Source organism: Myotis yumanensis, unplaced genomic scaffold (assembly GCF_028538775.1).
Source record: "Myotis yumanensis isolate MYYU_CA2020_CCGP unplaced genomic scaffold, mMyoYum1.0.hap1 SCAF_17, whole genome shotgun sequence".
NCBI classification, from domain to species: Eukaryota; Metazoa; Chordata; class Mammalia; order Chiroptera; family Vespertilionidae; genus Myotis; species Myotis yumanensis.
In genome coordinates, this window is record NW_027223768.1 from 35,843,992 (window position 1) to 35,871,010 (window position 27,019).

The 27,019-nt window shown below is 47.9% G+C and overlaps 1 protein-coding gene across 6 annotated transcripts in view; it reads right to left on the bottom strand.

Moving 5' to 3' along the window:
* Positions 1-27,019, bottom strand: part of ATP2B4 (ATPase plasma membrane Ca2+ transporting 4) — a 96,293-nt gene that overhangs the window by 25,943 nt on the left and 43,331 nt on the right. For 4 of the 6 annotated variants that reach the window (XM_070396704.1, XM_070396710.1, XM_070396705.1 and 1 more), the window contains exons 2-9: positions 23,618-24,247; positions 8,018-8,215; positions 6,903-7,160; positions 6,379-6,504; positions 5,618-5,743; positions 4,514-4,549; positions 2,836-2,997; positions 131-345 (exon numbers count right to left, since the gene is read on the bottom strand). In XM_070396704.1, coding sequence (XP_070252805.1) covers positions 131-345; positions 2,836-2,997; positions 4,514-4,549; positions 5,618-5,743; positions 6,379-6,504; positions 6,903-7,160; positions 8,018-8,215; positions 23,618-23,810 — 1,314 coding nt within the window. In that variant the 5' untranslated portion in view covers positions 23,811-24,247. The remainder of the gene's footprint in view (positions 1-130; positions 346-2,835; positions 2,998-4,513; positions 4,550-5,617; positions 5,744-6,378; positions 6,505-6,902; positions 7,161-8,017; positions 8,216-23,617; positions 24,248-27,019) is intronic. The other 2 variants (XM_070396706.1, XM_070396709.1) reach the window with 1 other exon arrangement.

Below are 27,019 nucleotides of genomic sequence, written 5' to 3' on the forward strand. Positions count from 1 at the left end.
TGGTGCTCTTATGAGGTACCACACGGAGTCTACAGAGCATAGGTGGCCCGTCCTTTTGTCAAAGGCTGTGCGGCACTCTCCCCCTCCCACCTGTGTCCTGAGGGAAGAGAAAGTGTCATTCTGGTCTCACCTTCACAGAGTAGGCCAGTGAAATGGTGACAGCCAGTGGCAGCCCCTCCGGCACAGCCACCACCAGTACAGTGATACCGATGATGAAGAACTTGACAAAGTACTGGATGTAGATGGGGGTGCACTCGGCTAGCCATGGCTTGCGCTGTATCACGAAGTTGTCAATCACAAAGTACAGAATCAGGATGAGAACGGTGACAGCAGACATGATTAGACCTGAACAGGAAACAGGTCACGTGAACCCCGGCACTTGGTCATTCCTAGGACCCCTGGCTTGAGTTGTGGCCTTTGTCACCAATTTTCAAAGCCGCTACCTCCAGGAAGTCATACTAAAATCCCTTCCCCATTCTTGTTGCTTGCATGAGTGTAGGGAGAGCCATGGGTTTTGCATTTCAGAGACACAGGTTCTGTCTCAGCACTGCACTGATTTGACTCTGGTTTTGGTCTAGCCTCTGACCCTGCCCGGCCTGTTTCCTCACACTAAGGGGGCTGGCCTAGTGTTCTGAAACAGCGTTCTATGATCTTATCTCAGACCTACTCTCTTCCCACGAGTCACAATGCAGTGATTATATTCGCCTGCTTCCTAGTAGTTTGTCAGGGTAGACTTTCCCCATAGCAGCCTGAGAATGCCAGACAATTTTGCAACTTGTTTATAGCGATGTCCCCACGGTGTTAGCATAGCACCTCCAAGACCAGTCGCTAGTTCAGTGCCTCCCAACCTTTCCCCTGACATGGCACAGACGAAAGGAGGCAACAACAGTACATATTTATGTAGTGCCTACTATGGGCCAGGCAAGCACTTCCTATAAACTAACCTATTTCATCCTCACGACAACCCGGTGAGATAAGTTACTATCATTATCCCCTTTCCTGAGGAAACTAAGGCACAGAGAGGTTTTGGGTAGGGCACACTGGTGACCAATCAATCATCTGGCTTGCAGGCGAGCAGTTTCCTGGGGACGTGGGAGAACTCAGGAGGAAAAGAATTCTCTTTAAAATGTGGTCAACATGCTAAAATCAAGAAAGTCCCAAGCAAACTGGGACAGCTGGTCAACCTACACACCAAGGCACATGGAAGGCTCTGCTCAAGGTCTAGAAACAACCGGCCCAAGGGATCCAATGGCCCTGGGGTCAGCATCCGGGCAGAGGCACCGATGTCTGTGGCATCATGTCTGCCTTACACCGTAGTCCGGTTGGGTCTTCACTTTTCCTGAGGGCCTGCTGAGCAAGGCTAGAGGTGATCAATGAATATCAATGAGAACATACTCTTTTGCACTTTGCTTCATCAGGCTCGGGGCCAAGGTGAGGCAAACAAGGTGTCCAGGGTACGAAACTGAAGGAGGTATTCCTCTCTGGGTGGCGCAAGGCACCTCATTTTCCTCATCCCAGTCCCAGCCTCGCTTGAAATGTAAAATATAACAACAGAGGAGACGACTGGCCAGCCATCAGGAAGTTTGTCCTTCCCACACGGGGATTAGGAGGAAAATAGGAAGGATTAGGTGAGTCTGGTTAATGTTCCAAACCTGTGTGACAGGCTCAATAACTTGACTCCACACCTGCATTTCATCTCATCCGTGTCTAGCTTATATTTAAGAGATTTCAGGGTAGTCAACATTAGTTGGGCAAAAGAACTGAGTGCACAGGCTAGAGTCGTGCTAACAGAACTCACTGTGGTGTTTAAAATATCCTCTATTTACACTGTCCAATATAGTAGCCACCGGCCACATGTCATTATTGACCCATCAAAATAAGGCCAGCGTGAACTGAGGAACTGAGTGTTTAATTATATTTAATTTTAGTTAATTTAACTAGAAACAACCAAACATGGTTGGCGGCTACGGTAGTGGACAGTAGATTCTAGTGTGTGCTTAGTGGGTCAGTGGCATTGGCCTCACCTGGGCTTGTTAGAAATGCAGACTCTCAGGCCCTGCCCAGACCTCCGGAATCAGGCACTGTGCTTTCACAAGGTTCCAGGTGAACTGTACACACAGATGCACTGAGCTAGACTATGACTGTAGTGAGCAGAGGGGTGGGGTCAGGAAGTAATTCAACAGTGGTGCCTGGAGGGACATGTCCGCTGAAGGAGCAATCTTCCTTTTGTTCCGCCTCCAAACCGCTTACCCCATCCCACCACTGAAAGAATGCAGAGGACAGACTTATAGCAGAAAGTCATGGAGAAGCCACCTCCTCCTGCGACTCACAAGAGCACGCTAGTGACCTGTTTTCTGCATCAGCCTGTGGCCGCTGCCTCCCTTCCCCCTCTATCTTCTATACACCCACGCCCCCATCTTTATTTTGAGTTTATGGCTCTGTGCCTGGCCTGATGCTACTACTCTGCTAGGGAACTACCTCTAACAACCTTCTCTACCCTTAGGAATTGACAAGCCCATACATGTGACAGGTAAGCAGTTATTACGGTCTCCCTTCTTGCTAATGTAAATCTCCCGTGTTGTGATATAAGTTCTTAACTTCCCATGTGTCTGGATGAGAGAGACCTCAGGGCCTTAAACCCTTACACGTGGGCAAACACTTCTCTCTGAGAGCCTAGGAGGGGTCATGATGCGGCTGCCTAGGCCGCACCAGCCCCTGGGAAGGCTCAGCTTCCTCTGCCAGACCGGGCGGGTGTGGAGGGAAAGGAACCGACGCAGAGAGACTCTGGAACAGCCTCGATAAACCACAACAACCGGAAGGCTCCACTCGACTCACCAGCTTTCCCGATCTGGACAGCCAAGCGCGTCAGCTTGCCCTGCAGCACCGACTTCTCCTTCTTGGGCAGCTTGACCACCTTCTTCTCCTTCTCCTCACTGTCGATGCCTTCCTGGCTGTTGAGTGGCTGGATTTCCAGGGCCACCCCATCTTGAGCCTTTGCTAGGGTGCACACACAAATAGGACAGGTGAGCAGGCAGGTAGCAGCATGGAGAGCAGACAGGTGGAAACCAAAACACCCTTCTGTCTTCTTCCTGGATACACCTTGGACCCCTGACATCAGCCCTGACCACTCTCACCCTAGGCCAGAGAGGGCACTGGCCTTCAACCCTCTATTATGGCCACGGGATAATATTCTAAGAACTGGAGATAAAACAGGGGTGCTTTGGGGATACAGATTCCCTCAGATGGTGCAGCTTCCTGGCACCACCTCAGAGCCCCAAGCCAGGTTTATTCTAGGGAGAGGATTAGTCATGCCATTAAGTGCTATTACCAACAACCACCCTTCCTGGAAGTTAGTAGTCGCTACAGTGAATCTTTCTTGCAGAAAGGGGCTGAGGGGAAGGCTGGCAGATGTTTCCAGAGCGTAAGTGTCCTAGTCTGCTCTGTGAAAAGGTTCCTCTCTCTCTATGCATAGACTGCCAGGGAAGAAACACAGACCCCCATCAAGGGTGTTTGCCAGCTCCTTCTTCTATCGGGTGAACAAGGGAAGGGAATCCCTGGCAAAGGTGGGGAGTCACAGAGTAGGACCTGGGGCTAGTCTTCTGGGGGAGAGGGAAGAAGCTGCTGTGAGGGACCCCTGGAGTAAGAGAAAGAAGGGATAAAGACAGACACATAAATCCATTTTGCTTTTTAAAGAAGAGACAGAGAGACCTAAAATTAAAGAATCATTTCTGTGCAGCCCTGGTTCTCCAACGTGAAGACTTTATTTTTAAAGACTGCTATGATACGGGCGACAGAGGACCACATTCCTAGGCACTGTCTGAGAGCAGCGCTCCCAGGTTCCCACACCCTCCAACTTCGCCCCTGCAGAGCTCGGCCCCTGTGCGTAGGATGCCCTTCCTGAGATGTGGTCTCTGCTGTCAGACTCACAAATAAGACAGAGACGGATGTTAGCACAGCCACCAAGAGGAACACACATCAGATCGGAGGGAAGAAAACAGACTGTGGAAAGAACAAAGAAAGAGGTAGGAGAGAGGCACAGAGAAAAGGCTCTCTCCGAGCACCTGAGACCAGCAGAGGATTCCAGACCAGAAGAGAACACCGATGAGGAAGCCAGCAAGAGGAGGGTGCAGGGACTGCCCACCCCGGCGCCCTCCACCATAAGGACCCTGAAGTCTTCCAACCCAGACACTGATGATTCAATCCAGCCTAGGGTAACGGGGAAAGAGTTCGGCACCCTGGGAAGAACAACGGATCGAACCCGCACACTCCCCAAGAGAAACCTTGACATGAGGTTCCCTGAGCCAACAGCAGAGGGTGCTGTTGTCCCATTTTGGATTGAGACCGGGACCTTGAGACCACCCCAAATCTCTGCACCTTCCTCAGGATGAGGCATCTGGGCCACAGCAGCAGATAACAGATTTATGGCGAGGAAAAGGGAGAAGGCAGATGGCCTGGAAGGTCTGGTTTGAGTGTAGTCAGGTAGAGATGGGAGATGAGTGGGTGGACAGGTTACCTTTGTTGCGATTTTCGGGGACTCCTTGTTTTTTACCTGTTTGAACAAGAAAGAAAAAAGTGGGGTGGAGACCCAAAGTGACTATTAAGAGATCAGATATCCAATTTGTTGGTCCTGCTCAGGGCCCAAAAGGGCGACAGCAAAGGGGCTGAGCTGCAGGGAAGGGAATGTGAAGGAAGCTCCGTCTGCTCACACCCCTTCTCACTAGGGCTTCTCAGGACACCACGGGGAATGGAGCAGACCACTCATGCAGGTGAGCGCACACCCACACAGCGCCTTCTCCCGAGCATGGCTGCATCACGTGGAGAAATGGGGTGGGGTTGGGAGCAAGAGGGGTGAACCGTGTTGGCCTGATGGCAAAGGCTCGGCAGAGTCCCCACGTCATCACCAGCACCAGGCCGCCTCCTCCTCACTCATCTGCAGGTAGCTGCAGAGACGAACAGCGTGTTGTTTCCTGGTCATACCCTGCCCTCCACTAAACGGCCCGAGACGGCCGTCCAAGTGGTGGAGTCCCTCTCTTCTTCCGGGGAAGGAGGAACGCTTAGGGGAAGCTGCAGATCTGGTTTTACTATGCTTTTCTCAGTTGACTTCTGTGTTTTTTTCCTTCAAGAACAAGTGAATGGCAAAGGCAGGGCTAACGTCACGGTAGGCATTACCTGTTTGCTCACTCTCCTAGCTGCTCTCTCTCTTCCACTGGCAGCCCATGGTTCGGCAGGAATCCAGCCATCTCCTGGCCAGTTTTCCATTAGCCCTCATGGTTCATTTGCCCCCCTCCACCCCCATGTTTGAGGAAGAAAGGGATGGGATCAGAGGACTACACGGAGGGGTATTTAGGGCCAGAGCACCTAGCCAGCTCATTTGGGGCAGGCTTTATAACTCACCTCTTTACAACCCACCAAAATGCACAGAGATGGAGGCTCAAGTGCAACTTGATTTGGGAGCTAGAGCCAGGATCTGGGGTTCACCAGAGCCCCCTAGAGAGCCAGGGTGGCCATCTCCGTCTCCGCTCTTCATCCAGCAGTCTCCCATCAGATCTGCTCCCTTGCCTCCTAGCTTGTCCATGGGGACAGGAGGGAAGAGAGTCTCATTCTGAATGCCTCTTACCTTTCTTCTTCTTCTCCTCCTCTTCTTCCTCACTGGCCCCCAGGAGGGTAAAGATGATTCCAGTCTGGGAGTTGACACCCACAGCAGTCACTAACATCCGGCCAGAACCTTCCATGACATGGGTCCCTGTGGGAGAAAGGAGAAGGTGGGAAGAGTGTTGTGTTTTACACCTCCACCTGCTCCAGTGTAAAACACAGACTTCCTCCCTCCCCTGTGGATAATGATATACTCAGCAGAAAGAAGGAAAACGTCAAGAGCTGGGGCCATTTAAAATAGAATAAGTAGCCCGGCTGGTGTGGCTCAGTGGTTGAGTATCGACCTATGAACCAGGAGGTCACAGTTCAATTCCTGGTCAGGGCACATGCCCAGCTTGCAGGCTCGATCCCCAGTTGGGAGTGTGCAGGAGGCAGCTGATCAATGAGTCCCTCTCATCATTGATGTTTCTCCCTCTCTCTCCTTCTCCCTTCCTCTCTGAAATCAATAAACATATATTAAAAAAATAAAACAGATGAAGTAAATTGGGGGATAAGGAGATAAGTGCGTCTAACTGCTTCAGGGTAAGGCTCCTTCCCCCACCACCCACCCTCTTCCAGCACTTGCTCCATAGAGAACTTCTGTTAGCTTACCTTAGATCCTTGTATTTAACCCACTCATATGCCATTGCCCCAGGGAGAGGAGACAGAGCGGGGCCTGAATCAGATCTCCGTGGCCTGGCTGTGTGGGAGGAGGCAGAATGGAAACCAAGGTGGCCAAAGCCATACCTGAGAGCAACATGGGGTCTCTTTCTAAGGATTTCTTGACATGGTCCGATTCTCCAGTCAGAGAGCTCTCGTCAATCTTGAGATCATTCCCCTGGATCAGGATCCCATCTGCAGGCAGCAGGTCACCTAGTGCACAGAGGGGAAGGGGAGCCAGGGAAAGGGGGGCGGTAAGAGCCTGGCGGAGGATGGGGACCACCCAACCCCATCTCAGACTTTTTACCTAGAAGCAATGGCCCAGAGAGCCTTTGCAAGACAACCCGGGACAAGACTATTTTCCAGGTATGACAACTGCAAACAATTGCTCCCCCCAAAACACCTTCCCATGGCCTGAATATTATAGACTTTTAACCTGAAGACACGTAAGTCTGACAATCTTTTGGGAGCGTTTCCGTTAGTTCTTTCTCTGAATTTCCTTACATAACCCCCTTAAGTGCGACCGAGAGGCTAACCCAATTTGGGATCATACCTTTCTGGCCTCAGCATTAGGGAGAGTGGCATGGGTAAGAGAAGCGCAGAGCTCTCACCGTATTTGATTTGGGCGATATCACCCACCACGATTTCAGCCACGGGGAGCTGGATGATGTGACCATTTCGAATAACGGAGAATTTCTGTTCCTTTTCAATGCGGTTCTGCAGCCCTCGGAACTGCTTCTCTTTGCTCCAATCATTGAAGGCCGTCACTAGCACCACGATGATCACCGAGAACAGAATGGCTGCCCCCTCGATCCAGCCGGCTTCTGCCTCCCCTTCGTCCTCTGGGCTATTGATAGGTAGACCACACTCTAGCGCAGCGAAAGGAGAGAAAGAAAGGGTCATCTAGGGGCTTTGATTGACGTTGAAGAAATGGGGGGTAGTTGCTTCTGCAATCCCTCAGAATGGAAAGTCAAGGAAAGAGAATAATAAAACATTTAAACTCTTGGGCAAAAGAGCTTCCCTCTAGGGATATTGGAGGACAGCAGGATTGGGCTTCATTTCATCACTATATGTCAGTGATGGCAAACCTTTTGAGCTCAGCGTGTGAACATTTTGAAAAACCTTAACTTAACTCTGGTGCCATGTCACATATAGAAATTTTTTGATATTTGCAACCATAGTAAAACAAAGACTTATATTTTTGATATTTATTTTATATATTTAAATGCCATTTAACAAAAAAAAATCAACCAAAAAAATGAGTTCGCGTGTCACCTCTGACACGCGTGTCATAGGTTCGCCATCACTGCTATATGTTAACCCAAAAGAAGCAAATGACTAAATAGCGCAAAACATGTCAACGCAAACTAAAGGCAGGTCACATGTAAAGAACTTATGACTCCCGGCACGGTCAGGCACCTGCTGTTATGTCCCCAGTTGCCAATATTGGTGTGGGGCATGTTGGGAAGCAGGGCTGTGTTGGTTGGGTGAGGGTAGAGGATTTGTGACATTCCACATAAGGATTTCATGGGAGAAGGGGGGAAAGACCCTGGGATCAGAATGGGTTGGAAGAAAAGCTTATTAGCTACTTGTTGTTTCCTTTGGAGAACCCACCCTGAATAACGGAGGGACACTTTTAAGCCATAATCTGTCAACCACGGAGTGCTTTTTGGTGGTTGTGGGAAGAACCAGATCAGAGTTCTATGGGGCTGTTCAAGACACTCACGTTCATTTTCTTCCCCATGGGGACGATAGAAGGACAGGACCAGGGAGATGATGGCTGCGATCTCCAGGATGATGAGGGTGACATCTTGAAGGGCTTCCCACACTAATTCTAAGAAGGTCTTGGGCTTTTTGGGGGGGATTAAGTTGTGTCCAAACACTTGTTTACGTTTTTCCAGATCTGCTGGGCTCCCGGATAGACCTGAAAAGGAGATAGGAGTGGGATGAATGAATTGGAAAAATGGGGAAGAGATGAATGATAGAGGAAAGCAGTGAAAAGACCCCTGTACAAAAAAGACCCCTTGCGCCCTAGCAGGTTGCTCAGTGGTTAGAGCATCGGCTTGAGGACTAAGGATCCTGGGTTTGATTCCGGTCAAGGTCATGTACCATGACTGCAGGCTCGATCCCTAGCCCTGGTCGGGGCATGTACGAAGGCAACCAATTGATGTGTCTCTCTCACATGAATGGTTTTCTGTTTCTCCCTTCCATTCTCTCTCTAAAAAAAAAAAAAAAACGGTGGAAAAATATCCTCAGGTGATGATTAACAAAACAAAACAACAAAAAAGACCTCTTGCTTCCTGATCTGCCCAAGTATGAGATCCAGTTAGGGTGGTCAAACCACCCCAATTTGCTCAGGACTCGGGGGTGTGAAACTTTCAGTCAAAACTTGCAGTCAAAAAACTGCAACATGTTGGTCATAGCGGCCACTCACCCTTCTTAGTCTCCAGGGTAAGCTAGCCTGTTCCTAAACTTCATCTCCTTATTGAGTTATGCACCAGGCGCCAGCTCTAAGAACACACACATTCTCTCTCATCATTGACGTTTCTCTGTCCCTCTCCCTTCCTCTCCGAAATCAATAAAAATATATTAAAAAAATGTGTCCTGGGTCTCACACAGTACTCCTCTCTCATATGACCATGTAAATGCTGGTGATGATTTAAAAACAGAGTTAGCTTCCATCCACTGGCTCACACACAAAGGCCAGAAAGAATAAGCTGTCTGCTCAAGGTCATGCGCGGAGGGGAGGAGACACAGCCCCACCAGGTGTCCTGATTCCGAGTTTCAGTGGCTTTAGGAGAACAACAGAAAAGAGGTGCTGAGACTCCAACTTCGGGCATCCCCTTGGCGCACACATACCCTTCACTTTCTGATATACACACCAATAAACAAAAACACACCCCGCTAAGAGGTACTACTATTCTACTAAGTACTATGTATGTAGACTAAGTACTAGGTACTAAGAGAAGTACTGCTATTCAGGTTGAATAAAAAGAGAAGAAAGAAAGCTGGAGCCACAAAGTCAGACAGTACACCATCCTCGATAACCAGCATGCTCCCACTAACATATCTATGCTTGCATACCGGCACCAGTGTGCACACATGTTCTGAGCATGTTCCCAGAGAGAAAACAGAATTATTCCCAGTGCTTTCCTTATAGTTGGGCCTCTCTGCTGCGCCCCAGGGGTTTATACTTGAAGGGAAGTGGGGAAATCCTAAAATTTCCATTATTGCCAATTGGCTTGTTCCAAGCTGTTTCCACACAACAGCAAATTAGCCCCTTCTTGGCACTGAAGTTACTGGGCTGCACAGTTGGGTGGGTTCCTCACAGGCAGGGTGGGGCAACCTTTGTCCTGAAAAAAGTCAGCAGATGAGGAGGGTTAGAATCTGAGAACAGAGCTTCAAAGAGTGCAAAGAACCCAGCCAGGATTGCTCAGTGGTTAGCATTGACCCATAAACCAGGAGGTCACGGTTCGATTCCCGGTCAGGGCACATGCCCGGGTTGCAGGCTGGATCCCCAGTGTGGGGCTTGCAGGAGGCAGCCGATCAATGATTCTCATCATTGATGTTTCTATCTCTCTCTACCTTTCCCTTCCTTTCTGAAATCAATATAAATATATTTTTTAAAAAAGAGTGCAAAGAAAAGCAGATGACAGGACTCTGCAAGGAGAAAACGGAGACACTGGTGCCAGAAAGCTTCTTCAGACTAAAATCAACATGCAGGGTAATCCCCTGGCAGGGCTGGGGGGTGTAGCATGAGGGCAAATATTGACTCTCCATCTCCACTGAATAGGCCCCAAGAGTGTTATCCTAACTAGCAAGAGGGAAGACGTGGGTTAGACTGAAAGAAGACTTTCAGACAAAAAATGATTTTGAAAAGGGAGTCTTTTTTCCAGGGTCTGAGACAGCCTCCATGTCTCTAATCCTAAAAACAAAGCCACCAGGAGAGAGGTACATGAGATACTCACCTGCCTGGGAAGGTAGATTTGGGACCCTGCCTGGATATAAGGGGGAGTGAGCTGGCATCCACACTTGGGGAGTCTGGGATTGGAGAACCCTCCACTTGCTAGTGTTCAGGGGAGGAAAACAGGAGCTGGTGGGGGAAGTGGTGCCCGATGGTCATATCCCCAGACTCCTGCCTCCCAGGGCCCAGGTGCACCACCCTGGCCTCTGGGTGGCACTGCTGAGCTCTAAAGGGGAGCACGCTTCGGCAAGAGCGTTAGAGGCAAGCAGGCTGCTTCCCAGAGGCTCTGAGAAGTCAGGCTCCCAGCAGGGAAGGAAAGCGAGGGCCTGGGAAAGGAGTGCTCCTGGGCAGGGCAGGGCATCGTGATCCCCAGGCAGGCAGAGCAGAGCTGCCAGGGGCAGGGCCTTGCTGGCTCCTTCTCCCCAGGGACCCGAGGCAGCAAGGCTGTGCCAAGTTGGGACTGCTGTGCTGGAGGGCCAGCCTTGCTCGAGGGAACAGGAGTTCTGCTCGTCTGTCAGTCTACTTGGGGCATTTCTCAAGGAGGCAGGATTCATAATATAAAGTGATTCACAACGTAATGGGATTCACAATGCAACGGGATTTGTAATGTAAAGAGGTGGTCGCTGCCTCCTTTACAAGAGTGAGTACACGCCTATGAGGGCAAACCATGACATCAGATGTTGGAAATGATCATAAGGAACTTCACAGTAGCTTAATGAAGGCCCAGCAACAGCCACAGCCACAACCACAACAGCAACCGCCACCCATGTGAGGTGGCCCTGCCTCTCTCTGTTCTTATATTAATACCGTGTAATCATCCTTGACTCCTTCCTCTCCCTCTCGCTCTCGCTCTCCCTCTCCCCTCCCTCTCTCTTTCATCTATTGTATCCATTTAGTCAGGAAATCCTGTTAGTTTTACCTTCAAAATACATTGAAGGCCTACTCCTTTCTCCTTTTCCATGGCTACCATCCAGCTCTAAAGCATCATCATCATCATCATCATCATCATCATCATCATCATCTCTTGCCTGGATTATTACAACTGCCTTCTAACTGGTCTCCTTGCTTGCCCCCTTGCCTTCTATTCTCATTCTCTTCAACAGAGTAGCCAGAATGATATTCTCCAAACCAACTCATGATGCCCATCCACTCAGAATCCTCTGGTGGCTTTTACTTGGGGTGAAACTGGGCACTGAAGACCATATGATGGCCAATTAGGCCCCCTAGGAGCCCCCAGGCCCCACTCCTTAACTCCCACCATGTTCCCCTTGGCCACGGAGATCCCAGCCAAGCTAGCCTTCCTCCCAGTCTCCGAACGCACTAGACATGCTCCTATTTCGGGGCCCCTGTTCCCTTTGCTCAGATTCCTCTTCACTAGGGAGGGTTCATTCTCTCACCTCCTTCAGGTCTTTGTACCAATGTCACCTTCACAGTGAGGCCTGCCCTGACCATTATGTTTAACATTAGGACTTCTCTGCCTCAGCACGCCCCATCTCCCTTACCCTGCTCACTGTCCCCTCTCCTGGCCTTCTCCCCTAATACATGCCAGAATGTATTCATCTACTGTTTGTCTGTCCCCCTCCACCAGGGCAGAAACTTGACTTTGTTCCTTAGATCTGCAGCAGTGCCTGACACATGGTACGCATACATATTTGTTGAATGAGCTGAATAAATGACAATAAATAAGTTTGCTAACATTTAAGTGATTACTGTGTCAGACGCTTCATTAGGTACTTTTGTGTCTTCTCATGTAAAATAACCGCATGCGGTAGCTCCTATTAAGCCCATTTTACATATAAGCAAACTAAGGCGTGTACGTAACTACTCAAGCGGAGTATGTGACCAAGGCTGCTCCACTCCACAGGAAGCAACTGGATGCCAAGCTGTCCACAGAGGGGCTGGGGCAGAGGCAGCCGCGCCCCCGAGGCTCCCTCCTCGTGCCATGAGCTTGTCTTGGTTTGCCTGGGACTTCCCTGGTTTTAGCAAGGAAGCTCCCGCCTCCTGGGAATGCCCGAGCACACCCCCTCAGTCCCAGGCAGACAGAGAGGGTTGGCCACCCCACTGTATTCACCCAGGGCAGTCCCGCAAGGTGCTTTCCTGTACCTCTGAGCAGATCAGCCCGTTCCCACTGCCTACAGTTGGGGTGAATCAGTTCTGCCCTCAAAGATGGTGACACCACGTCTGTCAGTCCAACCTATACATGTTGTATTCAATCAAAGGTTCATTATGGCCTTTCTTGGGCCCAAGCAAATGAAACAAGACACAGCATGGGAAACAAAAAAGGTCAGGCCTTGCTCTCACCCAGAGGCCCTCAAAGTCCCCCATGTACTCCCTTTGTGCCACTTTTTCTCATCCGTGTGCTCCACCTTAATCACGCTAAGCTCTTCAATAGCTACCTTAAGAAGCCAAGAGGCTGTCCCAGTTCCCAGCATGCCCAGTGACAGGGAGGGGCAGGCTGGGCTATTAGCATAGTAGCCTTGGGAATCCTCCCTCCGACATGTGGCATGGCACAGAAGGCCATGTGGGACCGGGAGCCGGGCCAATCCCCGATTCTGGGCTTTCCATTCCAACTCTCCCTGCCCCCGAGAGGCCGCCGGCCCGAGCCCAGCAGCCGTCATTGCACACTCACACTTGGCCAGCCCGGGAGAGGGGTTTCGCTCCGATCTCTGCACTGCTGCTCAACGCATGGCTTCCTGGAGGGGGAAGGAAGACTTGGAAGGGAGACAATGCTGGACACATGGGAAAAGGGTTTCCCCTAAAATATGTCAAGCAAATGAGAGGAAACCTTGTCCGCAAGAACATGGGAAAGTCCACCCACAGAGGAGTGCTCTGGCCCCAGGACCAGACTGAACACATGAGCTGGGAGAGGTGACAAGAATTTCGCAGGCCGTGAAGTCATCACCCCCACCCCACGCTGGGAGTGACAGGCCCCTGCCCAGGCTGGCGGGAGATGGAAACTCTGTGTGTGCGGCGCTGTGCTGGGACCCGGGGCTAGGGCGGGGTGCTGCGGCCCAGCCCTCAGTGGCCCAGCTCCAGCAGAAAGGGCCCCAGCAGAAAGGGCCGGGGCCAGCTGCCCTAGGAGGCCCAGGACTGTCCGCAGAGGCACCCTTATCAGAACCAGCTCAGCCCCAGAAAGGGTGTGGCCGGGCTTGGCCTCACGAGGGACTTCCCAGCTGTCTGAGTTATGACACCTCACCAGAGCTTCGCCCACACAGACAGCGCAAGGGCGGGGTTCCTCTGGGCTGACTCGAAGACAGTCCTCTCTGGGACATGAGCACAGACATCAGAAGGCCTTCAAGTCCTACCTTGTAAACCCTGGACAAGGGGCTACGGGGAGGAGTAGCTTCAAGTCAATGCAGAAAGCCACAGGCATGCCCGGCCAGTGTGGCTCAGTGGTTGAGTGTCGACCTATGAACCAGAAGGTCACGGTTCGATTCCCGATCAGGGCACATGCCTGGGCTGCGTGCTTGATCCCCAGTGTGGGGTGTGCAGGAGGCAGCTGATCAATGATGCTCTCTCATCACTGATGTTTCTCTCTCTCTCCCTCTCCCTTCCTCTCTGAAATCAATTAAAAAAATATTAAAAAAGAAAGAAAAGAAACCCACAGGCTTTAGCCAGCGCCTGCTGCTAACCAGAACTGCTTCCATACCTCGGCTTCTCCAGCTGAGCACACGCGCAGCTTGGCCTTCCAGCCCCAGAGATAAAGCACCTTCCCCAGGGGCGAGCAGGAGGTGGCCGGGCTTGGAGAAGAATGCCCCTGGCCTCATTCTCTTCCAAAACACCCTGCGGAGTGGGCACATCCTCAGGGAACAGCCCCTTATCTGGCCTTCTGCTCTGTGCCCCTTTTGAACACTCAACTCTCAGAGGGAAGAGCAAGCTCCCCCAGGGCCCCCACAGCCCTCTCCTCGGCCGCCTTCTCCACACTGCGCGCAGGTGCTTCCATCGGGGTCACACTCCCAGTGCTCACACCTCACAGCTCAACAGGAAGAGTGAAGGGCCCCCTCCAGGGAGAGGCAGCACCAGCCTCAGTCCAGGGTCAAGAGGAGCTGACCCCCGCGATGGTTCAATGCAAGGCAGCACCAAGAAGGTGCAAATCAAAACAAACCTCACAACCGCTTCTGCGGAGCTGCCCAAGGAAAGCAGCGCAGAGGGTTCCAGGCTGGTGGGAGGGGAGAGAGCAAGGGGTGGGGTGGGGGGTGGGGGTGCTCAGGTTCAGGAAGATTTAGCCGCTCTCCCAGTCAAGATTTCTCTGCCCCCTGCCTGGCAGCATCATGCCAGCTAACCCAGAAGTCCAGCCCTGGGCAGGGAGGGGCTGGATAGAAAAGAATTCCCCGAGCCTGGGGTTGAGCTGGTGAGAGAAGGCCCACAGCTGTCATGCACTGTTGGCCTAATTCAACCCTAGGCAGAAGCGCAGACCAGACAGAACTCCCAGGATGCACCGTGGAATTCCCTGCAGGGAGGAGGGACGGAGGGAGGGCACGTTTACTCTCCCGTTTTTCTCAATCATCCACCATATGGCTGTGGATGCTGCTTCCCCCAGGTTTTGTGAACATCTTGCCCACCCCTCTACCAAGTACTAAATATTCCTTTTATGGAGCTACTGGGCTTGCCTGAACGGCTCACTTCACAGCAGGGCTGCTTTCTGGCTGTTTGAGCCGGTCTGTCACCCTCTCCCCTCCTCCCTCCAAGATACTCTTTTGTTTTGAATTTCTCTCGCATCTTAGACCAGGGCTAACATATCTGCCCAAAGTGTGACCGCTGCAGATTGTGAATCTCTGCGGCTATGCACACATAAATTGCTTTTAGGATAATTTATTTGGCATCTTTAGTAGAACTGGGGCAAGGGGGCAAGGGGATGGCTACAGGGCAGAGGTCGAGAGGAAAGAGAGATAGCTCTGCTATGCTTCTATCCTGAAATTGATGAGCCCCTAAAAATGGATATTCTCAAACAGAGATAGAGAAGAAAGTCTCAAAGAAGCCCATCTTATATCTGTCCCACCCACAGTCACTCATCTAGTTCCCTACATCCCCCTCAACACTAACAGTCTCTAAAGCAGTGGTCTCTAAGTAGTGGGTGTGCATCCATCTGTCGAGGCTTGGAAAAATACTAGAACTTTTAATATTACTTCATACATCTTTATTTCTTGAATATCTTATGTAAGTAATATTAGTGTTAGAAGTACTAATAGTAATACAGTAGTGCTGTAGGTGAACACTTATTGGGGCTATGTGTTCAAATTTGTTTACTAGATTGACAATTCTAGAACCGTGGTTGGCAAACCGTGCCTCGCGAGCCACATGCGGTTCTTTGGCCCCTTCAGTGTGGCTCTTCCACAAAATACCACGTGCGGGCGCGCATGTACAGTGTGATTGAAACTTCGTGGCCCATGCGCAGAAGTCGGTATTTTGTGGAAGAGCCACACTGAAGGGGCCAAAGAGCCGCATGTGGCTTGTGAGCTGCGGTTTGCCGAGCCGCAGTCTGCCAACCACTGTACTAGAATTTCCAATCTGCCACAACCCCAGGATGTCCCAGCTGTGGAAAAATGGTAGAACATGCCTCAAGAACATGGTAAAAGGAACAGTTAGAGCCCTAAGATCTTAAGGTGGAGGAGATATTAACCTAAATTCTGCAGTTAATGAACCAGAATTGAAATTTGGGCTAATTATCTTACAATAGACTAGAGGCCCGGTGCACAAATTTGTGCACCGGTGGGGGGGGGGGGTCCCTCGGCCTGGCTGGTGATGGGGGCCTATCAGGGCCGGCCTGTGGGAGGGACCATGGGAGGTTGGCCAGCTGCGGGAGGTTAGCTGTGGGAGTGCACTGACCACCAGGGGGCAGCTCCTGCATTGATTGTCTGCCGCCTGGTGGTCAGTGTGTTGTCATAGCGACCTGGTCATTCAGTCGACTGGTCGTAATCGTCACTTAGGCTTTTATATACATAGATTCTCTCCCCTCCTGCCATTTACTCCCCAAAGAATCTCAGCTCCCTAAACCTAGTAGATGCTCAGTACTTATGCAAAGATGCTCACACCTTCAGCCAGGAACATTCAGTAAGTGGTAGCAATTACCTGGGGCTTCAGAACAGCTACCCAGACATGTGCTTCTGTGGTGTGTGGATTGTTTTGAACTAAAGGCAATTTTAGCTCAGGCTCAGGAGAAACTTAGGCCCCTCCCTTTAACTTCCTAGAAGAACTTGAATTAGGGGGCTTCCCCATATATGAGAGATTATCGGAGGTAACATTTTGACTTATCCAAACGGCAGAACAAACTTTTATTTTTTCTTCTTATCATCCCGCAATGACCCTTTGAAGCCCCAAGGCACCTTACCTCATCCCTAGCTCAGTGTCTTAGAACCTCAATTGCACTTTCTGTCTCTGAACCTCTCATGCAAGGGGGGGTCTCTAACCCTCTCCTGTATGTGGGGTTCCATTCATATGTATGTATTAAGTTTGGTTATTTTCTCTCGCTAATCTGTCTCATGTCTATTTGATGATTAGACTAGCCAGAAGATTGAGGGTAGCGTTACCCTGGAGCAGGGGTCCTCAAACTTTTTAAACAGGGGGCCAGTTCACTGTCCCTCAGACTGTTGGAGGGCCGGACTATAGTTTAAAAAAAAAAAACTATGAACAAATTCCTATGCACACTGCACATATCTTATTTTGAAGTAAAAAAACAAAACAGGAACAAATACAATATTTGTATTTGCATGTGGCCCGCGGGCCGTAGTTTGAGAACCCCTGCCCTGGAGCATGGCCAGGCCACAGCTTCCCTAGGCAGGCCGATGATACAGGAATTCTGTCTCCAACTCCTAGGCCTCCTTCCTGTCCCTGCAATCACTTCAGCCTCGGTCCCTACACGTGTGTACTCCTGTAACACCCATCATAGCACTCTGACAATATTTCTGAAATTGCCTTAATTTCTGCGTATTCTTTTTATAGCCTATAAGTTCTATGGAAAAAGGAACTGTGCCAGTTGTGCTCATCATTGCGTCTCCAGCACCAGCTAGATATTAAATTATTTGTTGGATGTGATTGCAAAGGAATTGGAAGCCCTCTGTATCCCATGTCACACCCTCAACTCTGCAGAGGAGAGAAGTAGTAGGGTACAGAGGGCACATGAAATATAATTCCCACCAACATTCTTCTAGATCCAAATTCAACAGGAATCGTCTTTACCTCTCAGAACAAAGTCCAGAGACAATGATTTATTCTTTAGTGAAGGCTCCCCTTCTCTGTCCTTTCTAGTCTGGGCATAGATCTTCTTCCTACTGTTGGCTCCTCCTCATCTTTCTTTTTCCTACAAAAGGGTAGCACAGCTGAGGACCAATGTGGGAAAGTTCTATGGGGAAAGAACTGATATATCCTCTAATCCAATCACAGAGATTTCTCTGCCTTGCTTTCTCCCGCCTCCATGTAATCTTCCTTCCATTCCCTCCTTAATTCTAAATGAGTAAAAGGAGCCGCAGAACTGTCATTCTCTGGAGCATCTGAGATCTCGCTCCCCAGCATGTCAATGGTTTGGCTCAAATAAACTCTTATAAAAATTCTCTACAAGTTTGGATGTTCTTATGTTGATAAACAAAATAAACTTAAATTATCTGTGATTTGAGATTCCCTGTTGCTGCTCTAGCATGACAACTGTGAGTCAGAAACCATGAAACATTCCATTGTGTTTTAACCTGTGGTAAGATCTTAGGTGACTAATCTAGCACCTTTTGGCCTGTTGAGAGAAAGGGTTTATATGAATTAAAATTTTAAAATTAAGTCCCACCTGCCTCTAGAATGTGTAAATTTACAATAATAAAACCACGTTAGGAAAGAGGATAAGTAACAATTGACACCACAGAAATACAAAAGATAAGAAAATATTATGAAAACTATATGCCGACAAATTGGACAATCGAGAAGAAATGGTTAAATTCCTAGAAACATACAATCTCCCAAAGTCGAATCAAAGAAGAAACATAAAATCTGAATAGACCGACTATAACTAACAAAATCGAAGCAGTAATAAAAAACTCCCAACAAACAAAAGTCCTGGACCACATGGCTTCATGGGTAAATTTTACCAAATATTCAAAGAATAACTAACACCTATCCTTCTCAAACTATTCTAAAAAATTCAAGAGGAGGGAAGATTTCCAAGCTCATTTTATGAGGCCAACATTATCCTAACTTCAAAGCCAGATAAAGACACTACAAAGAAAATAAAATTATAGGCCAATATCCCCAATGAACATAGGTGCAAAAGACCTTAAGAAAATATTAGCAAATATAATTCAGGAATACATTAAAAAGATCACACACCATAATCAAGTGGGATTTACTCCCGGATACAAGGTTTGTACAATATCTGAAAATCAATTAACATAATACACCACATAAACAAAATAAAATATATAAAATCATGTATCATATTAATAGATGTATAAAAAGCATTTGACAAAATCCAGCATCCATTTGTGATAAAAACTCTCAGCAGAGTGGGAATAGAAGGAACATAACTCAACATAAAAAAGACTACATATGACAAACCCACTGCCAATATTTATACTCAATAGGCAAAAACTAAAGGTGTTTCCTTTAAGATCAGAAAAAAAGAGAAGGGATGTCTGGTTTTACCACTCTTTTTCAACATGGTACTAGAAGTCCTAGCCACAGCAATCAGATAAGAAAAAGAAATAAAGGACATCCAAATTGGAAAGGAGGAAGTAAAACTGTTATTATTCGCAGGTGACATATATTGTACATAGAAAAACCTAAAGAGTTCACCAAAAAACCACTAGAACTGATAAATGAATTCAGTAAAGTAGCAGGATACAAAGTAAACATTCAGATATTGAGTATATTTTTATATACCAATAATAAACTATTAGAAAGGGAAATTAAGAAGACAATCCCATTTACCATTGCCACAAAAAATTACTTATAAATAAATTTAACCAAGCAGGTACTTGAAAAATTATAAGACACTCCAGAAAGAGAGTGAAAAAGATACAAATAAATGAAAGCATATACTGTGTTCATGGATTGGAAGAATTAATATTATTAAAATGTCCATACTATCCAAAGCAATCTATAGATTCAACACAATTCCTATCAAAATATCAATGGTGGTTTCATAGAACTAGAACAAATAACCAAAAATTTTATATGGAAACACGAAGACTCCAGCAATCTTGAGAAAGAAGCACAAAGTTGGAGATATCATACTACCTGATATCAAACTATACTACAAGGCTATGGTAATCAAATCAGCATGGTACTGGCATTAAAACATACATATAGATCAATGGAACAGACAGAGAGCCCATAAATAAACCCACACCTATATGGTCAATTAATATTTGACAAGGAGGCAAGAATATACAATGGGGTAAAGACAGACTACTCAATAAATGGTGCTGGGAAAATTGGACAGATACATGCAAAAAATGAAACTAGACCACCTTCATATACCATATACAAGAATAAATTCAAAATGGATTAAAGACTTAAATGTAAGACTTGACACCATAAATATCTTAGAAGGAAATATAGGCAGTAAAATCTCTGACGTTTCTCTTAGCAATATTTTTTTCTGATATATCTCCTCAGGCAAGGGAAACAAAAGAAAAAATAAACAAATGGGACTACATCAGGGTAAAGTTTTTGCACAGCAAAGGAAACCATCAACAAAATGAAAAAACAACCTACTGAATGGAAGAAGATATTCCCAATGAAACATCCAATAAAGGGTTAAACATAAAAAATTTGTAAAGAACTCAACACCAAAAAAACCCCCAAACAATCCAATTAAAGAATGGGCAGAGGACCTAAACAGACACATCTCCGAGAACATACAGATGTGGCAATAGACAGATGCAAAGATGCTCAATGTTACTAATCACCAGAGAAATACAAATTAAAACCACAATGAGATATCACCTTACACCTGTCAGAATGGCTGTCATCAATACATCAGCAGACAACAAGTGTTGGTGAGGATGTGGAGAAAAGGAAGCCCTGTGCACTGTTGGTGGGAATGCAGATTGGTGCAGCCACTGTGGAAAACAGTATGGAGGTTCCTCAAAAAATTAAAAATGGAACTGCCTTATGACCCAGCAATTCCACTTCTGGGAATTTATCCAAAGAAACCTGAAACACTAATTCAAAATAATATATGTACCCCTATGTTCACTGCAGCGTTATTTGCATTATCCAAGATATAGAAGCATCCCAAGTGCCCATCAATAGATGAGTGGATAAAAAAGCTGTGAGATTTTACACACACACACACACACACACACACACACAGAATGGAATATTGCTTGGTCAGAAAAAAAAAGAAATATTACTATTTGCAACAACATGGATGGACCTGGAGGGTATTATGCTAAGTTAAATAAGCCAGTCAGAGAAAGACAAATATCATACGATTTCACTTATGTGTAGTATCCAAAGAACAAAATAAATGAACAAACAAAATGGAAACAGACTCATAAACACAGAGAACAGACTGACGGTTGCCAGATTAGGGGAGAGGTTGGGGGACTGGGTGAAAAAGGTGAAGGGATTAAAAAGTACTAACGGGTAGTTACCAAATAGTCATGGGGATGTAAAGTACAGCACAGGAAGTGGAGTCAATAATACTATAATAACTATGTATGGTGCCAGATGGGCACTAAAAATATCAGGGGGAACACTTTGTAAAATATTTGATTATGTAACCACTATGCGGTACACCTGAAACTAATACAAAATAACACGGAATATAAACTGTAATTGAAAGATAAAATTAAAAAAATAAATAATGTTAGTGTCAGAAATGTAATAAACTCCAAGTTCAATAAGGCCCCTTTGTTGCTATGGTTAAAAAAAAAAAATCAATCTATACTACAGATTCTGTCAACTAACGAAAAAACGAAGGTGAAGGGTCATACTCTAGGAATCCATCTTCCCAGCCTTACTTCACCTTGGTTTCCAAACAACAGAATTCAAGTACCAGGTAAATTTCTTTATTCATATTATTGGTCTAACAGGGGCCTCCCACAGGTGACAAGACTGTGCTAGGCTGTCAGGCACTTCAGTGTGGTCTTCTGTGAACAGGCTGGTTTTTTTATAGCATCAGCTCAATGGGGTACTTGATATCAGTGGTCTTTTCTCAGCCTGTCCAACTAAACAGCTCAGCATTCCCATGTCTGGGGAAAGACCCCTGTGTCAGAGCTATTTGGTGGTTCCTTTTCCTGCCCCTTTATTCCTTTGAGACATGAAGACGTCATTGTTGGCATTTGGGGTGGGTGGGTAAAAGATTACTCATAAAAGTTGTTTTCTGACACCCTGACTCTCCAGCTCAACTACCAGCACCAGGATAAATCTTGCACGGAAATCAATCAGGTTGCGTGTTTGCGATCTAGGAAGCAGGAGAATGGCAGTGGCCAAGTGTGCCAATGGTAGAGGTATGGGCTCTAGGCATGACCAGGGTCTGTGGCAACAGAGGCGCCTGCTGTCCAAAGAGGAGGCTTTCAAGCTATCAGCCAGAAACCGGGCTGGGAAAGAATCTAAGAGCATTAATTCTGTCTGTAACATTTGATATCTGACGTTGAGATTTAAGTAGAATGTACGTTGGCCTTTGGGAATGGAAGCTCTCTAGGAATCAGAAAGTCAACAGTAGCAGCTATGACAAAGGACTTAGAAATTTGGGGAGGAAGTCTGGGTCCCAGGTTCCAGCTTATTTGGACTCCATAGTTTCACTTTGTGAGAGAAACAACTCACCAAAGGGATCAAGAGCAGGATAGGAAGGGGGAGAAGAGATCCCGTCTAAATTCTGGAGGGTGCATTATCTGAGTAAAAACCCAACAGGAATAGTCTCTCTTTAATAAGGTCAATACTCCTACAAGAGCGGCAGAATAAGAAAGGTAGCTGATAAGACGGAGCCACCTGAAAGCAACTAAGCCCAGTCAACTCAACCAGATCTCTCTCTCTCTCTCTCTTTTTTTTTTTGCTGCTTTTTGTTTTCCCCAACTATATCTCTTTTTGACATCAAGAGGTGAATGGAAGAAGTGGACAGTGGTTGCAGTTACATGAAGTAACCCTTAGAGATATAATAATGCACTGCACTCATATTCGGGCAAGATCTTCAGACACATGGGCTCCAGGTTAAGCTGAGACAGCTAACTTCCTGAATCCCCATTATACACCGGAGCACTATAACATGCATTGCAGTATTTAATCCCAATAACTCCATGGGCTAGGTATTAAAATCATTTTCGAAGCAGAAGCAGACTCAGAGAGGCCAAGTAAACTGTTCCGTGTTATCCAGGTAGTAAATGATAGAGCTGCTATTGGAATCAAAGCCTGTAAGACAGGAAACTGCATTCTAGAAGTAAAGAGAACATGTAGAGCAGTTCTCAGATTGCAAAGAAAACAAATCATGGGCAATGAACAGATATCGAGATAAAAATTTCCCTCCTCTCTCCCCCTCTTTTAAATCTTAAAGAGTCTTAGAATTGGCAAAAAATATGATGTGGCCTCCATGGAAGGCTCAGAAATAGTATATCTCAGAGGCCGAAGGCATCTAAAGGATAAGATCTTTATTTCATCTCATGCTACTCAACCACGGCCTGCCTGACTGATAGGACCCAACAAGAACCTGTAGCATAGATGCTGAAACCAGGCAAAAGTGAGGCGCAAGGTTCGTTTTGTTCTCTCTCCGTTTTTGATGAGGCAAATTTCATATTACCCTGGCTCACTGGGCAACTGGGCTGAGCCAGGCAAGCATAAAGCTGGATATTTCAGTTTCTTTTAAGTACTGTGTAGATTAAGAACCACCACATTAGAAGTCCATCAGGCAGGGTTGAAAAAGTCATCAATAATTCCGTGACAGGAAATAGGAGTAATCCAAATATTTGGTGGGTACAATTATAGTTATAAACCTTATGACTCACCCCCTTATTTTCAACTGTATACCTTAGAGATTAACACTGTGAGATCAGTGTGGGGGGAAATTATATCTAAATCCTGTTGCAATAAAAGACTAATGCAGAATAAGGGACTTGATGATTATTTACTGATAAAAGCATCTCTAACATAAATGTTTCCAAAATAGAGATAAATATCCTCCTTTCTGTCCATTGATATAGAAAAGGGTGGGAAGAATAATTTTCAGAGAATAGCAGATTCCCTCAACATTACATTGCGTGTGTGGGGGGGAACATGGCTCTCTATGGCCTCACCACCTTTTAGTGCTTCATATACCACACTTTCCCCACGAGACACAGGTACACCAGTCATGGCTCCGGGTGCCTCTTTAGAAGCTGGAAAAACACTATTTTTTAACCCTCGTCACTTCCTCCAACTCCCCACTCCTCCTACGGCCTTTACCTTCCACAGGGTTGGTTCTCAGTTTACTGCAGAGATTCATTACACCTCCATGGTGGTCATTGATCTGGATCAGAGCATCCGTCGAACGCAGCTCCATGAGCTTCCTGAGCTCCATGACTGTGAGGCCAAATTCCTTTTCACGGCTCTCAGCCGTCGAGTTGGCCGGCAAGGCATGTTCTGTAGTGTTTGTCATTTTGCCTGCTGTTCCCAAGCCCTTCAGACACCCTCAGTCAGAGCAAAGGTGGAGCCCCCCTTCAACTGATCAGGGACTCTTGCTTCTCTGCCTACTTCCTGTTCCTTGCTTCTGTGGGAGCCCAGTGAGGAAACTGATGGGCTCTGTCTTGGTCCTTTTTCCTTAGGAGGCTTGGCAGCAAGAAGAGGAAGAGGACGGGGGGGAACTGAGTGGAAGCTGGACCACGTGTCACGATGTTTGGTGTCCCCAGGTGGCGAGAGACCGTGGTCATCCAGGGTAGGTAGGTTCCTAGCTCAGACCAGCTTGCCCAGATGGAAGTGTAAACAGCATGCGCATGTTACCATGGAGGCAACCTTAGCAACAACCAGGAACTGCGATGGTAGAGAGGCAGCAGGAGGAGGAGGAGGGCTCCCTGGATACCAATGACAACTGGATCTCTGGAATAAAGATTCAAAGACAGACAAAAAGAAACAATTAGAGCAGTCATGGTGAGCCAGCACCTGCCACGGCCAGAGATACTCGTTCTAGCACAAGGGTTCGGATGACAGTTGGTGCCCGACCCGAACTGACAGCGGAATCCTGACATAAGTGAACTCATTCCAGAGAGGCCCCTTCCTCCCTCAGAGGCCCCAGCAGCCTGTAAAGTCCAATGTAGGGAAGTAATATCAGATACACCCAGGCTTCATAGCTCTTCTCTCCCAGACCAAGCAACACAAATCCCACAACTGCAGACACTTGGAAATAAAAGGTTCTGAGCTCTCATGGCTCTGTTCTCCCTGTTTGTGGGACCCGCTGCAGAATCCTTTCATCTTGACCTCACTTCTAGGAGGTGAGAAGAGGTCGGAAAAGGAGGGCGGATCTGAGTGCTCTGGAGGATGGCCTGCCAGTCTGCCACTCTCCCTCCTGCTCCATACCCTTCCCTACTCTCAACACGTACATTTACAAACCAGGAAGATGACTGATGGGAGACGGCCCAATCCTCTAAGGCCCCTCAGAATACCCAGCCTCCAGCTGTATGGAAATCCTGCAGCTTGCAGTTGTCAACAGGCCAGGCAAGCAAGCTCAGGCCTTGGAGCTAAGCCCCTCCCTCCTCCACAAAGCTTCTGGAGGGAAGGGGAGAGTACCATGCTCTGGCAGTTGGTGAAACAGGGTGGGACCTTTTTACACAAAGGGGGAGAGGACCTCTGAGGAGAAAAGATAGTGAGTTTAAAGCCTGTGAGTGTTAATGTTTTTTGGGGGTGGGGGGGGGCAGGGATAAGACAGCGTTTGATTCCGATAGAGCCTAGGGCCACAGCAAGGTTGCAGGGGAACAGAATTAGCCTCCGAGGAGTGAGCACCTGAGGCTCTCAAATCAGCATCCCCCCCCCCCCCCCCGCCCGCCCCCTGCCCCATCCCACCCTGCGCAGAAAGGCATGTGCTGCCTCTCGCACATGCTGGCTGCAGAGGAGCAGAGCTATGGGCAGGTGAGGATATGGGGGCCGGAGGTGTGAAGGCTTATCCAGAGCCCTGCTCTCGGCTTCAGCTTCAGAGAGGCTTCTGCGAGTCATGCAGGACCATTGCCACACGTCAGCCACTGACATGTGAAGGGGCTCTTCCTGAACGCAGCACCAGAACCTGGAGGCCCAGCCTTGGTTAAACTGTCCCCGCTGACTTGAGTTCGGTTACCAGGGGTGGATGGAGCCAGGAGCTCTGCTCAGCCTCCCTCTAATAAATAGATGACACCCTCGCTTCTTAGAAGGTGAACAAAGCACACGAACTAGCAGATGAGGACTTTTAGCAATTACTTTTCCAAAAATCACATGTGGCCAAAGTTCCTGCTGATCCTGATCAATCCTGTTCTCAGCAGGATCCCTGGGGAGAGAGGTGATTGCAGACCCCCTGTCCCAATGGGCCTCTGCCGCCTCCTTATCCCAGATTTTTAGAGCTCTCCCGACTTACACCGGGTTAAGCAAGCAAGGTTTTCTTTCGTTGTTATTATTGTTTTTAATATCACATTCCCTTTATTTTTATTTATTTTTAAAAAATATATTTTATTGATTTTTTACAGAGAGGAAGGGAGAGAGATAGAGAGAGTTAGAAACATCGATGAGAGAGAAACATCGATCAGCTGCCTCCTGCACATCTCCCACTGGGAATGTGCCCGCAACCCAGGTACATGCCCTTGACCGGAATCGAACCTGGGACCCTTCAGTCCGCAGGCCGACGCTCTATCCACCGAGCCAAACCGGTTTCGGCCATTCCCTTTATTTTTAGATGTCATCAGAGATCCTGGAAACAAGGAGGTCCGGAGAAAACCTGCGGCAGTGTGTCCAACTCCCTTCATTCAGACGGGCACAGAGATAAGCAGTTCCACAGAGCTTTCTCTCCCGCTCAGCTTCTCCTCCAAGCTACTCTGGAGCAGTGGGTGACAAAGATTCTATCGTAGTAAGAAGCCCACCTTGATCCTCACGTAGACCTCCTTAAGCTTTCAAGAGGATGCTGAGGACAGTGCAGACAGTGCTAAACTGGACCTCAGATCTTTTCTCCTCTGTCTCTGCCCACCACACTGTTCGTTCCATGAAGGTAGAGATTTTACTCATCTTGTTCACAGCTTTACCCCCAGCGCCTAGAGGAGAACCTGCACGTGGAGGGCATTCAGCTAAATCTTTTATTGAATGAACAATCGCAGATTCAGGACCAGATTTACCATCTTCCCAGGCACCCGTTGGGCAAGTCATTTAGCCTTCTTAGGGCTCAATTCCTCCCACCTTAAGCTGGGGCGGGGGGGCGGGGGGGGGAGAATCAGCCCTACCTTTGCACACCATCCTAAAAAAGTGATGAAGGAATGGGATTATAGATAGAAATAGTGCTTGGAAACTTTAGATGAAAGATGCTCCGAAGGTCAAGCACTAAGCTGCTGGCACAAAGTCAAGGGGGCAGTGCCCAGCTGGGAGCCTATTTATTTCTCCAGGAAAGTTCTTCCGGGATTCGGAGGTGAGGCAGGTGCCCCTGTATCCCTGAGCTCTGAGCTCTGAGAACATGAGCTCCCTGCAACTGCTGTACTTGCCTGGTCCCTACCCTTATTAGGCAACCAGCAAAGAATACTCTGTAAGCACTCCACTGCCTCGGTCTCAGACACAATGCCTGGGCGGTAAGACCTCTTGTCAGGTCAGGATTAATCATTCCTCCGGGCATTCTGGGTAAGGTATGTTCTCACTCCCTTTCCAGCA